General features: G+C 39.4%; 1 protein-coding gene and 1 long non-coding RNA gene across 3 annotated transcripts in view; one reads left to right on the forward strand and one right to left on the reverse strand.

Moving 5' to 3' along the window:
• Positions 1 to 9813, reverse strand: part of LOC123507942 — a 43684-nt gene extending 33871 nt beyond the window's left edge. Inside the window, exon 1 of the long non-coding RNA XR_006675835.1 lies at positions 9692 to 9813. This is a non-coding gene — a long non-coding RNA (uncharacterized LOC123507942). The remainder of the gene's footprint in view (positions 1 to 9691) is intronic.
• LOC123507936 overlaps positions 1 to 12112 on the forward strand; it is a 196909-nt gene extending 184797 nt beyond the window's left edge. Inside the window, exons 2-5 of one of the 2 annotated variants that reach the window (XM_045261292.1) lie at positions 1315 to 1483; positions 1805 to 1966; positions 6810 to 6897; positions 10272 to 12112. In XM_045261292.1, coding sequence (XP_045117227.1) covers positions 1315 to 1483; positions 1805 to 1966; positions 6810 to 6897; positions 10272 to 11402 — 1550 coding nt within the window. In that variant the 3' untranslated portion in view covers positions 11403 to 12112. The remainder of the gene's footprint in view (positions 1 to 1314; positions 1484 to 1804; positions 1967 to 6809; positions 6898 to 10271) is intronic. The other variant, XM_045261293.1, reaches the window with a different exon arrangement.
• Positions 12113 to 14250: the final 2138 nt, after the last annotated feature.

Consider the following 14250-nt stretch of genomic DNA (forward strand, 5'->3'; position numbering starts at 1 on the left):
TCTTTCTCTTTACAGATTTCGGTGAAACTTTTGCTGTCACGTTAGACATATCAAAAGCTTCTGACAGAGTCTGGCAAAAAGCTTTGATTTCCAAACTGCCCTCTTACGGTTTCTACCGTTCTCTCCTCAACTTTATCTCAAGTTTCCTTTCCGAGCGTTCTATTGCAGCTGTTGTAGACGGCACTGTTCTTCTTGTAAATCTATTAAGAGTGGTGTTACTTAGGATTATGTCCTGTCACCTATCTCTTCCTATTATTCATTATAATTTTCTAAACGAAACTTCTTGCCCTATCCACTCTTATGAAGATAATCTACACCTTTCCACGTCTTTTCAAAGACGACCAACCATTCACGAAGCAGAGAAAACTTAGTTGTGTTCAATGCATCAAAACCTCAATTCCTTCAGCCTCTTTCTCACCACCGGAATGTTACATCTCTTGCTATCTTCTATCGCTATTTTCATGCTAACTTCTCTTTTGATCTTGCTAACTGCATCCATCCACGTGCGGCCTTGCTGCACAAGGCTTTCTTCTTCTCACCCCTTTTCTGTCTTAGAGAGTTAACCAGTACTCTTATTCATTCATACATTTCTCTGGTAAACTCTGGAACTCCCTGTCAGGTTCTGTGTTTCCAACTTCCTACAACTTGATTTTTTTTTAAGAGGGAGGTATCAAAACAATTGTCTCTTTCTTTCGGCTGACTCCATTGACCTGTAAGGGGACAGGCAATTAAGAGGGGCCTTTTTTTTTTTTTTTTGCCCTTGGTCAGTTAGCGGTCTTACATAAAAAAAAAAACTGTAAGAGTAGTAGTAGTAGTTAGTAGTAGTAGTAATTTTCACAATCATAATTGTAAGGAGGCGGTGGCGTAGTGGATAAGGTGGTGAGCGTGGAAAGGGCAGACATCCACGCGTAGGTTCGAATCCCACCACATACCGCTTTGAAGCTATGCCATTTGTTGAGTGGTTTAAAGTTACCTACATGTCACCATGATACACAGGTTCTAAGTGGTTACACCAAAAATTAGCTTGGGTGGTGATATGGGCCCTAACATGGGTACCACTATAAATAAAATTGCATGTGCCACTAATGGGCGGAAGCTGAACAGCGTTTCCTACATATACTCTTCAAGTATGCCTACTGGCGATGTAGGCTATATATATATATATATATATATATATATATATATATATATATATATATATATATATATATATATATATATTAGCGTCCTGTCACTAAATCGCACCATACTGGTTTCTTTTCTTTTTAAGGAGGCGACAGCAGGAACATAATCACATCTGTGTTTATTTGTCAGTGTCTCTCTCGTGTCCATTCATGATGCTGGCGCAGGCTGGCTGCAGGACGGTGCCTCATTGGACGTGGGCGTGGTCGCGAGGTGCCTCCACAGCCATCAGTCTCAGGACAGCAGCTGCCTCCGTGGGCCAGCAACACTCCTGCCACTATTCTATCTCTACGAGCCACAGGTGAGTCACCGCAGTGGTGTGTGACCCCGGCGATCCTAACACAGCGTGCGAGGCAGATGGATCCACACAAAGCGTGTTCATTTCCTTCAACAGTAAAATTTCCTCTTCATATTTATTAACAGATTTATAATCTTACATTAAATTGTATGGTGATTAAATTAATCGGTGCCTCAGCCACTAGTAGTACACTCATATCTCCACGCCATAATCCCTTCAAGAATCCTAAGCTGGCGGCAATTCATTGCAGTTATAAGTCACGTGCGACGCTTACAATACATCCCTTCTGAATGAAACACCAAGCATCTCAGTTACTCCTTCCAGCATGAGGAAGCCGCGTTGGTGGTACGAGGCAGACAGCTATGTAAGAAAGATAGCGGCCGAAGTAGAGACCGGGAGTAGAACCAGTACCACCGCCATGACGCTGAACACGGTGCGCCCCGTGACTCCCGACGTGTGGCGAGAGGTCCTGATGCACCTCTACAGGTGAGAGAGAGAGAGAGAGAGAGAGAGAGAGAGAGAGAGAGAGAGAGAGAGAGAGAGAGAGAGAGAGAGAGAGAGAGAGAGAGAGAGAGAGAGAGAGAGAGAGAGAGAGAGAGAGAGAGAGAGAGAGAGAGAGAGAGAGAGAGAGAGAGAGAGAGAGAGAGAGAGAGAGAGAGAGAGAGAGAGAGAGAGAATTCTTAATCAGATGCTAAAGTTACTTAAAGAGCAATACTTTTAAATCAAAAGGAATTAAAGAGATGTTGGATAAGACAAGCTTATCATGAAACTGTGCGGTGGCTGAAACATGGTCTTCCCTCTTGCTGGTTGTAAGGCAATGCGACGCCCTTTGATCTCCACTCCATGGACGGAGCACACTGAAATGTGTTTCTAATGTATTTCATTTCCGATTTTTGTATTCCTAGATGTGGATATGAACGTAAATGCCATACGTACTTATTTGGCAGATATGGTGCAAATGCTGTACTGTTCTGTCCATGGTCCGAGTGTAGGTTGGGCTTACTCACTCTGGGCAACGGTTTCCTAGCGGGTGGGCTTTGAGATAGGAGATACCATAAAAAAGTATCCCCTTTATAGTCTGACCGAGCTTAATTTACGGCTATGGGGGGGCGAGGGGAACTCTACAGTACTGCCACGTTTCCAAAAAATGCGATGTGAAATGGAAGTTATTGGTGTACAAGGCATCGCAAATACCATCAATTCAGATGTATAAAATTTCCACTTGTGTATATAGATGGCTGAATCAACAGTAACCATCATATGCATAAAAAACTATATAGTACCACACAAACATGGCATACATATTCAACAGTGTTGCTGATATCAACTGTAGTAACTTATAATGGTATTTAGCGTATGTTTAGGGTGTGTAATAATATCAGCGTTACAGATATAAGATAATGAGCATGGAAAAAAGAAATAATCTATTATACAAAAAAAAAAAAAAAATAGTAGAAGTCTTGTGAGTGGCGGCAATACTGATGAACCCAGCCTGGCCAGGCCGAATAGCCTCACCTTGTAGTACCAGATGTTGCTAAAATTATAAGATAAAATGCTCACATTTAGTGGCTTTTACAGTAATTTCAAGGGTGAGGCATAATCGCATTCATAATTCGTAAGCCAAGCTAATGTGTAGTTTCTAATTTTACAAAATAGTAGGTATATGCCAATACCTAAGTGAAAAAAAAGAAGAAGCATTTTTCACTTGTGAGCGGCAACTCTTCCACACCCAGCTGGTGGCCTTGACACATTGTGGTGGCGACGTGACTGACCTCGTGCCACTCACTATATATATATATATATATATATATATATATATATATATATATATATATATATATATATATATATATATATATATATATATATATATATATACTATATATATATATATTTGATTCTTTAGTATAAATGACTCTCTGCTTAGAGAGAGAGAGAGAGAGAGAGAGAGAGAGAGAGAGAGAGAGAGAGAGAGAGAGAGAGAGAGAGAGAGAGAGAGAGAGAGAGAGAGAGAGAGATTAACAGAACAGTAGTGAAAACGTGGCAGCACTGTACAGAGACGCTCGCCCCCCCATGGCCGTAAATTAAGGCTGGTCAGACTATAGCCCATAAATTCCTGTGAAAAGCCCACATGGTATAAATGAATAATAAAAAATGCTGAAGACAGCTTACAAAAAAGTTGGATGTGAATGCAAGATCATGTCACTTGTCGTAAATTCAAGTAACTCTCTCTCTCTCTCACAAAAAACCCAAGTGTCTGAAGCCTCAGATTCTAACGGAGACACTCAAGACCAAAAAGAAATTCACAAGAAAGGTCAACCATTTCATTCCCTCTCAGATAAATGTAACAAGGATGAGACAATTCAGTTCAGCCTTGACGCTCTTCTCCAATGGAATGGTGAAGCGGCAGGAAAGGACAAATGCAGTTTTTCTTAGGTACGAGGGAAAAACTGGCAAAGAGGAATGGAAAGAGTGAAACAAAAAACCCCACTTAATTGCCAGTTCCCGTGCAGGGAGTTCCGTGGTACAGTGGAACCATGCGTGCTTTGGGATCCGAGGGGTCTCCAAGCGCACGGGTTCGAATCCTGTCCACGGTCCGAGTGTAGGTTGGGCTTCCTCACTCGAGGCAACGGTTTCCTAGTGGGTGGGCTTTGAGATAGGAGGTACCACAAAAAGTATCCCCTTTAGCCCATAAAGTCCCGTGAAAAGCCCACAAAGTCCGAGAGAGTTACTTAAAAGAAAAGTATAAATGCCTTGAAACCTCCCTCTTGAGTAAGTTCAGGTCATAGGAAGATGGAAATAAAGAGCTGGTAGGGGATTTTACCAGAGAAAGGAATAAATATATGAGAGTACTGGTTAACTCTTGTATTAGCGAGGTGGACAGAACAAGGGTGAGACGAAAAAAATCGTGTGGAATGAGGTCGATGGAGGAAGGTAGGTAGGCAATTACCAATATCTGAAGAGCAATTCACATGAAAATAGCGGTAGAAGATGACGTGAGATGTAACACTGCAGTGGTGAGAATTGAAGAGGTGAGAGACTGAAGAGTCAGTCAGACGAGAGGAGTTGATAAGACGAAAAGCTTTTGATTCCACCCTATCTAATTAAACAATGTGAGTGGAACCCCTTATATATGCGAAGAATACTCCATACTTGGGCGGATAAGGTCGTTGTACAGAGTTAGCATTTGAAGGGATGAAAAAAAAAAAAAAAAACTGGTGGAGACGCCTCACAATACCTAACTTCATAGTAGTAGTTTAGCAAGAAACGAAAAGTGAAATTTCCAGTTGTCAGTATATGGTTTTTTTTTTTTTTATGTTATGGCATATAGCGACTGTAGGAATACTTGAAGAGTATATGTGGGAAGCGCTGTTAAGCTTCCGCCCATTGGTGGCACAGGCAATTTTATTTATAGTGGTGCTGCCCATATTAGGGCCCATATCACCACCCAAGCGCATGTTTGGTGTAACTACCTAGAACCTGGGTATCATGGTGACAAGTAGGTAAATTTAAACCACTCGGGAAATGGCATAGTTTCGAAGTGGTATGTGGTGGGATTGGAACCTACGCGTGGACGTCTACCCAATCCCACGCTCACCACTTTTATTAAAGAAGAGATAATTGTCAGAAAGTTTTTTTTTTTTTTTGATAGATGGAGGAATTGTTTTTGAGGCATTACGAGTATACACTAGTAGTAAGTTTTCTCTGGTCCAGTCAGAAATCTTAGAGATCACAAGTCAGAAGTTCTGTATCGTCCCTGCATGATCTGCTTAATTCTTGAAGGGTTGGTCGTCTCTAAAAGGACGTGGAAAAGTCTGGGGTGGTATCATTAACATAGGAGTGGATAGGGCATAAAGTTTGGTTTAAAAGATCTTTGATGAATCAAAGGATGAGAGTGGATGACAGGAGAGAACCCTGAACATCACTGTTAATAGATTTAGGAGAAGAACAGTGACCGTCTATCATGGCTGCAATAGAACGGTCGGAGAGGAAACTCACACTGCAGAGAAAAGGATAAAGCCGTAGGAGAATAGTTTTGAGATTAAAACTTTGTGCTAGATTCTATCAAAAGCGTTTGATATGTATAAAGCAACAGCAAAATTTTCATCAAAACTCCTAAAAGAGGATGACGAAGTAAGGAAAGCCAGAAGATAATCAGTTGAGCAGTCTTGAAGGAAGTCATAACAGCGATCAGATAGAAGATTGTGGAGTGACAGACAAAGAGATTAAAGATTTATGGCGCTAGTTTAAGGGATCAGGAATAAGCTGAATTTAGGCAAACTTCCATCAAGAAGGAAAGATAAAATTCGATAGACAGATTTCAAAGATTATAGCAAGGCGAGGTGCAAGGACGGAGGCAGATTTTTTTTTTAAATAAGTGGAGCATACCAGGCCCATAAGACTTTTGAATGTTTAGGCCACATAGAGCAAGAAAAACATCAGTGCGAAGAATCTTAATCGAAGGTATGGAATAGTCAGAGGTAGGAGGAGAGGTAGGAACAAGCCAAGAATAATCCAATGCAAAGGATTGAGACAGGAGTTAAGTTTTAGAGACAGATGAAATGGCAGTGGTGCCATCAGGATTAATTAAAAGAAGATAAGATGAAGACGTAAAGTTATTGGAAATGTTTTTGACCAGATGCCATAAGTCTTGAGTGGGGTTCGGTTTCGAAAGATATTGATATATCTATTAATGAAGGAGTGTTTGGCAAGTTGGAGAACAGATTTCTCATGATCAAGGTAGAAATAAAAGCCACATGAGATTCATGTGATGGAAGGCTTAATTATCTTTTGTGGGCAACCTTTCTATCATGTATAGTACGAGAACACGCCATGTTAAACCAAGGTTTATGTTAAGAAATGAAGTGAGGAATGAAAACCACCATGCTAAAAACTATCACCTCTGGAGAACATTCCTTTACACAGATGCAGTAATCATTCCAAGGAAAATCAGCATAATACCTCCTCAAATCCCTCCAACTGGCTAAAGCCCGTGGAACAAATATATATATATATATATATATATATATATATATATATATATATATATATATATATATATATATATATATATATATATATATATATATATATATATATATATATATATATATATATATATATATATATATATATATATATATATATATATATATATATATATATATATATATATATATATATATCATAATTCTTATTTGCTTTTGGTTAGTTTCTGCAAAATATTAAAAATTCAGATTATATGGATAGAATTTTGTTACTTGATGAAGCATTTCATTTGTTTCTTGTAACACGTAAGATTAATGCTTTACCCTCACGCCTCACGCAGGAAGGTTGACGCACTACGGGTCTGTTTCCGAGAGCGTGATGAACAGCTGTGGGTTGCTGACATGGACACACCGAAGATAGACTTTCAGGTAATGAGTGAAGAGTTTCTAAAGCCAAACATTTATATTCATCTCTAGTGTATGTTACCATGTAGGATAAATTCGAATGTTGTGTAAATTCCACTATGTTTTACTATGCTCTCTCTCTCTCTCTCTCTCTCTCTCTCTCTCTCTCTCTCTCTCTCTCTCTCTCAACTATATTCACATTAACATCTGATCTCTTCATAAAAATTTTGATCTACTGAACTTTTCTCAGCTGTCTACCTGTAGTGGATCCCAGCCAACACCAAGTAATACACTGAGCAGAGTTTTTTTTTTTTTTTTTAACGTTTCACACCTTCTAAACTTCTCTTGCACGTCAAAACTGTAACGTTAAACAATATTCCCAATCACTAAACTGTACACTTTCATTTAGTTATGAACACCTTAACACGTAAAGATATCACTATAACAATCACTTGAACATAGGTTATCACATCAAATAAATAAAGAATCTAGTTTACAATGCACACACGAAATATACCTTATGGCTCCTGTTAGGGCTGGTCCACTTAAGGCAATGGCTAAACTCTATCTTGAGGCAGAAGCCACTAGTGGAAGACTGGCTGTCTCGCCGTTCAGCTGGTAACTGACTGGCCGAGTGCCTGAACTCCACTACCTTGGCTCGTAAATCCAGAAAAATGTTAACCTCTTCAGTACTAGGACACATTTTTACCCTGAGATGTTTACGATTAGGCCATTTTATTGTTATTAGGAAAGGTCAATGAAGTCAGAAGATTAATGGCAAAAGTCTTCATTATTTTATTGCCACACATAAGTTTTTTGAAGCTGTAAAAAATCACCAAATAGTAACCAGAATCAATTTTGGAAACGCGTCATGGTACTGAAGGGGTTAATGTACGAAGCCACTCTTGCCCCTCTTCTGTTGTCCCTGTTCTTATGAAAATATGTGCACCAGATGCTGTTGTAGTTCATGGAGGACAGAATCAGAATCAGAATCAGAATCAGAATCAAACCTTTATTCCATTTTACAATGGTTATTCTTCGATCATACAAACATTGTGAGATCAGTGATGCCCTAAACAGATAAAATAAACGTGTTTAACAATCAATTATAATAAATGATAAAATATAATTATAACTAAAAGGCTAAGACATGTGTCTGTGTCATAATTAAAACTACATAATAAAACAAGACCAAATTATGACTAAAAAGCTAAGAAATGTGTCTGCGTCGTAATTAAAAGTACATATAAAACATGACAAAACAACTAAAAATAAAATAGTCAGGGATCAAACATAATAAAAAGCTAATAACATAGACTACTTACTAAACTGATGCTTAAAAAGGAGGTGGAACAGCTGTTTCTTAAATGAGCGTAATGAAGGTGCATTTCTGATGTCACTGGGAAGGCTGTTCCACAGTGTGGGCCCAGCCACTAGCATGGAGCGCGCCCCTGTACTGATATTATTCACTGGCACGTATAGTTGTTGTTGTTGTCTGGTGGCAGCAGTGAATATTTCGCTAACTAGTGGCATGCGAAATATACTGTTAAGAGAGCTCCCCTGGTTACACTGAACATCAAAGTTCCCATCTCAAACATGTGTTTCTATTTTATTTTTAACCACCCAAGCTCTCTCAAGAATGGGATAGCGTGTTCATGCCAAGCAGCGCCACCAACAGCGACTTTAGCGGCAAAGTTTTGCAGTTTTTATATTTGGTGCATGAGTGTATTGTTGGTAGTGCCCCACACCTTTATACCATAATTAATGATGCTAAGGGCAAGTGACTGCATGACTATTACTCTTGCACTTTTGCTGAAGTTGTCCTTTATTCTATTAATATCAATTATGGTGCTAAAAATTTTGCGGCTTATCTTATTTACGTGAGTCAAAAGTCATATAGGGATCGAAATACACTCCTAGATTCTTTAGAGCTGCTGGGAACTATGTTAGCGCCGTCAACCCGCAAGGAAGTGTTGGGCGGAATCTGTGACATGAGTCCCGTGCTGTCAAGACTTATTCCTCAAGGTGGTTAGAGAAGGAGAGGGAAAGACCATAAGTGACACAAATAGCATTTAACACGTATCGTATCATCGTTCCGTAGCAGTGTGGATGGCATAGCGTGTGTGTGTTTTTTCTTTTTATTTATTTATTTTTTTACGTAGAGTCCTAAAGCGCCTGTAGGCAAACTTGAAGAGTATTGAGGAAGCGCTGCTCACCTTCCGCCCATTAGTGGCGCAGGCAATTTTATTTATAGTGGTACCCATATTAGGGCCCATACCACGTCTGTATGACATTGCTTAAAAAAATATAAGACTATGATGAAATATAAGGAGAATATCTTAAGGAAATAGTCAGTGCTCATTTAGCAATCACTTTCAATGAGATATGCATGAGAGAAAACTCCTGTCCATATACACCTCAATGAATACATAAATAGTTAAAAGAAAATAAATAAATACAATATATATATATATATATATATATATATATATATATATATATATATATATATATATATATATATATATATATATATAGTACATCTCCTACTTGCATAGAGTTTAGACACCCACCAACGCCGTGACTTTTTTTCCTTTTACTGATTTGATGTTCATGATTAAAAATACAAGCAGCCTCAGCCAACTGCTCATTTGAACTCATGGCTACGGTCAGGAAGAAACTGAATGATACTGTTGCACCACGCAACGATGATACAGCACGCAGATACGCAACAAGTGGGTACAATACCCTGTTGCGTAGTAATGGGTGATACGCAACGATGAAACGATACGGGAAAATGTAATAATTGTGTACACACCTTTAATCCTTTGACGTGGCAACGTCGTTGAACACCGTGGTTATTCTTTCAGACAACCTGACAGCATTCTCCTTTGTGATATATTCCGAGGAATAAGCCAACTGTGACTGTATCCAGTTTATTATTATTATTATTATTATTATTATTATTATCATTATTATTCATTATCATTATTATTATCATTATTATTATTATTGCTACTGTTATTATTAGTTATTATTATCATTATCATTATTATTATTATTATTATTACTATTATTATCATTATTATGATTATTATTATTATTATTAATAATTATCATTATCATTCTTTTTATTTCTTTCATTCTAATATCACTTATATTTAATCCTAACATCTTTACATATACAATATATACTCTATTCTGTACATATCAATATTCATGTAATATTTTCTATATGCTTTAAAAGCTTTGCTTATAAATAGGTTAGCTAATAAGTTAATGCTAAATGTACTACATTAAATGTACAAATGTTCAATCTCTCTCTCTCTCTCTCTCTCTCTCTTGATTTATTAACAAAGGAAGTTTGCAGGCATCATTTGCATATTTTTTCTTGGCAGATTGTAGAGGGCAGCAGTGTAGAGGAAGTAGCCAAGATCACGTCACATTCTGCTTACAACACGGTTGAGGGTCCGCTGTGGCGGGCACGGCTGATAGTTTGCCCGTCCGATGAGCCCTGCATGTTGCCTCACATCAAGAAGGCCTTCCCATATCAGTACCATCTGGTTATTGATATGCACCACGCGGTCTACGACGGCTTATGTAACATGGTGATCTCGCAGATGATCTTCAAAACATTGGACAGCGTCTTGGACGGAACTCAAATTGACGAAAGTCAGGTTGGTGAGTTCCGTGATCGGAGTGAAATCAGGGCATTAGAAGCTAGAGTCAAAGAGTCCTTGGAGAAAGACACACATAGGCTGAAAGGACTGCTGGAGGAGCGTTACAAGATACAGACGAGAGTTCCTCTTATCACTGAGGCCTTTGGGGAGCCAAAAGGATCTCTTCCAAATACCAACACTTTAACACCAGATATCCTGGACCACAAACTCTTAGAGATTTTTAGCGCAAAGTGCAAGGCACACAAGGTCACCTTCAATTCAGGCTTCATCGGGGTGATGAGGGTGGCGCTAATGGAGCTGGTGCGCGATGCTGGCATTGTGCGAGACTCCTATAATATCTCTACACTTCATCCCATCAACACTCGCCGTTACATGAGTAACGTGACTTCCATGGTGTGGGGCTCCCATGGCATGCCCATGACTCTGGACATGACCACGCCTTGGAACGCCAGGAACAACTTCTGGAAGCATATCGTGAACATTGACACCAAGTTCCGTGAGCGCATCAGGAAGATAGGTCCTGTGGAGGACTTAGTATTGGACACCATGCTGAAGCCAATGCTCCCAGAGCGTGGAAGTAATACAATATATGATATGATGATTACCAACACATGGACACCAACGATCACAACTATTGGCAATGGAAAGCACGTTCATATAACTCACTTCCATGGCTATACTTCTCTTGATGGCCTTGATTGGAAAATTTTATTGGCACTCTTTGGCTTCAAAAACTGGATACAGTCACAGTTGGCTTATTCCTCGGAATATATCACAAAGGAGAATGCTGTCAGGTTGTCTGAAAGAATGACCACGGTGTTCAACGACGTTGCCACGTCAAAGGATTAAAGGTGTGTACACAATTATTACATTTTCCCGTATCGTTTCATCGTTGCGTATCACCCATTACTACGCAACAGGGTATTGTACCCACTTGTTGCGTATCTGCGTGCTGTATCATCGTTGCGTGGTGCAACAGTATCATTCAGTTTCTTCCTGACCGTAGCCATGAGTTCAAACACGGTATACTGGACAGCGTGCTCCACCTACTCCTCTTGAGGAATTGGACACACTAGAAGACTTGGACACTCATTCAGAGGCTGGACGCTCCACTTCTTCCTAAAGCATTTTATGTGCAGTTACTCTACATTAATTTTTAGCTATATGAGTGTATGAGGCACGTATTACATAACTATGGCGACTCTCAATTTCTTTGTATACTTAGGGAATTTCTTTCACTTGTAGGGAAATATCGATAGATTTGTAATACTTTTTTGGGGAGTTACGTTACGTATGAATAGGTTAGGTTAGGTTAGGTTAGGATAGGTAAGGTTAGCTTACCTTAGCTTTCCGGTTGTGTTCGAATATACTAATGGTAGGGGTTCAAGGGGGGCACAGCCATCTGGTTATAATAGGCTTTTGGTTGTTTACTACATTTAGGAAATTTCCTTGACATATAGGGAAATTTCCCTTGATTTTCAAAGTCTAAATATCACTCGCATGTGACACCCCCCGACCAAAAAAAAAAAATAAATAAATAAATAAATAAAAAAAAAAAATAAACTGTTCTCCACAGGCCCCCGAGCTTGCTGGAGGGGTGGGGGGGGTATAGGTAGAGATTGGGGATATTGGGTGAAACTGCAAATTTAATGAAATCCCAGATAGTGAGTAGATTTTTAGGCAGAAGAGAGTGAGAAGCTGACGGATAGAGCGAGCAGATTTTTAGGACAGAAGAGAGTGAAAAGCTGACAGATATTCATATAACTTAGGAGATGATAGAATAGGAGATAGATAGAATAAAGAAATTCAAGTCACCAGGACATGATGAAATGCGAGTATATCTAAGAGTACTTAAGGAGTGCAAGGAGGTAGTCCGTGAGCCATTAGCAATGCTTTTTAGGATGTCACTGGAATCAGGTGAGGTATTGGAGAGAAGGTAATATAGCACCAATATTTAAGAAAGGAGATAAAATTCTAACGTCTAATTACAGGCCTGTCAGCTTGACATCAATTGTGGGTAAATTAATGGAATCAATAACAGCAATAAACATTAGGGAACATCTAGACAAACACGGCCTGATAAATCACTCACGACGTGGATTTACGAAGGGAAAGTCATGCCTTACAAACTTGAGTTTTTATGATGAGGTTTATGAGGTGGCAGATAAGGGTGATAATTATATGACATCCAATACTTAGATTTATGTAAAGCCTTTGACAAGGTACCGTACCAGAGGCTCTTGAGAAAGGTTAAAGCTCACGTGATAGAGGGTAAAATATTAGGCGGGATTAAAGTGTGGTTAGGCAATACGCGACATAGGATAGCAATTAACGGGTATAACTCCAAGACGGGTCAAGTGATTAGTGTTGTTCCACAGGATTCAGCTTTAGGGCCATTGGTATTTTTATTGTGCATTAATGACTTGATTAGTGGAATCAATAGTGATATTAATAATTTTGCTGACGACACGAAGATAGGTAGATTTACTAGGTCAGATTTATATGCTATTGCCTTGCACTTGCAGGCAGATTTGGATTGGATGAAAAAATGGACAGATATATGGTAAATGCATTGATAAGTGCAGGGTACTTAGCGTAGGTAGAAGAAATCCACACAAAAGGTACACTTATCGATAAAATAACAAAGCACTCGGAAGTTCAAAGTAGGAAAAAGACTTACGAGTCATAGTCAGCTCCAATCTTGTCAATGGAAGCAATAAATAAAAGCTAGAAATAAGGTTAATAGGGGGAAAAGTCAAGAATGGCACCTCCTTTCTAATGCGAGGGGGCGCAGCCCCTCCCCCGACTAGGATATGTTAAGTTAGGTTTATGTTAGGATTAGGTTAGTGTTCTAGAGGGAGGTGCGAGGGGGCACAGCCCCCCCGCCGCCTAGAATACGTTAGGTTAGGTTTATGTTAGGATTAGGTTAGTGTCCTAGAGGAGGGTGGGGTGCGGGAGGCGTAGCCCTCCTGGCTAGGTTAGGTTTATGTTAAGGTTAGGTTAGTGTCCTAGAGTGGGGGGGGTGCGCGGGGATGCAGCCCCCCCACCAAGAATACGCTAGGGTAGGTTTATGTTAGGGTTAGGTTAGTGTCCTAGAGGGTTATTATGTTAGGTTATGGTAATTTCAGCGAAAATTATCTATTATTTTTACATATTCCAAATTTTTCCTTAAAAAAACTACTGTTTTTGTGGTCGCCTCTTTTAGCTCCCCCTCCCTAAAACCCCCGATTCCCCACAGTCCCCAAGCTTGCTGGAGCAGGTAGGGGGGGGATGGAGGAAAAGGAGGAGGTCCTATTCTGTACTTTTACCTAATAGGGTACTAGGATTAATTTTTAGGAGTGTTAAAAGCAAAAAGTTCCGAAATAATACTAAAAGTATACTTGGCGGTGGTCAGACCACATTTGAATTATGCGGTGCAATTCTGGTTCCCACATTATAGGAAGGATATATATATCTATTGGAGTTAGTGCAAAGAAGAATGTCTAAAAAGATACAGGGGATGAGGGATATTCCATATGAAGAGAGATTGAAGAAACTCAATTTGTCCTTAGGGAGACGTAGGTAAGAAGGAGACCTGACAGAAGTATTTAAGTGGTATAAGGGTTGCAACAAAGGGACATGAGCAAAGTTCTTAGGATTGGTAGCGGGGACAGAACCAGAAATAATGTGTTTAAGCTTGAGAAGTTCAGGTTTAGGA

Source organism: Portunus trituberculatus, chromosome 23, assembly GCF_017591435.1.
Source record: "Portunus trituberculatus isolate SZX2019 chromosome 23, ASM1759143v1, whole genome shotgun sequence".
Lineage (NCBI taxonomy): Eukaryota > Metazoa > Arthropoda > Malacostraca > Decapoda > Portunidae > Portunus > Portunus trituberculatus.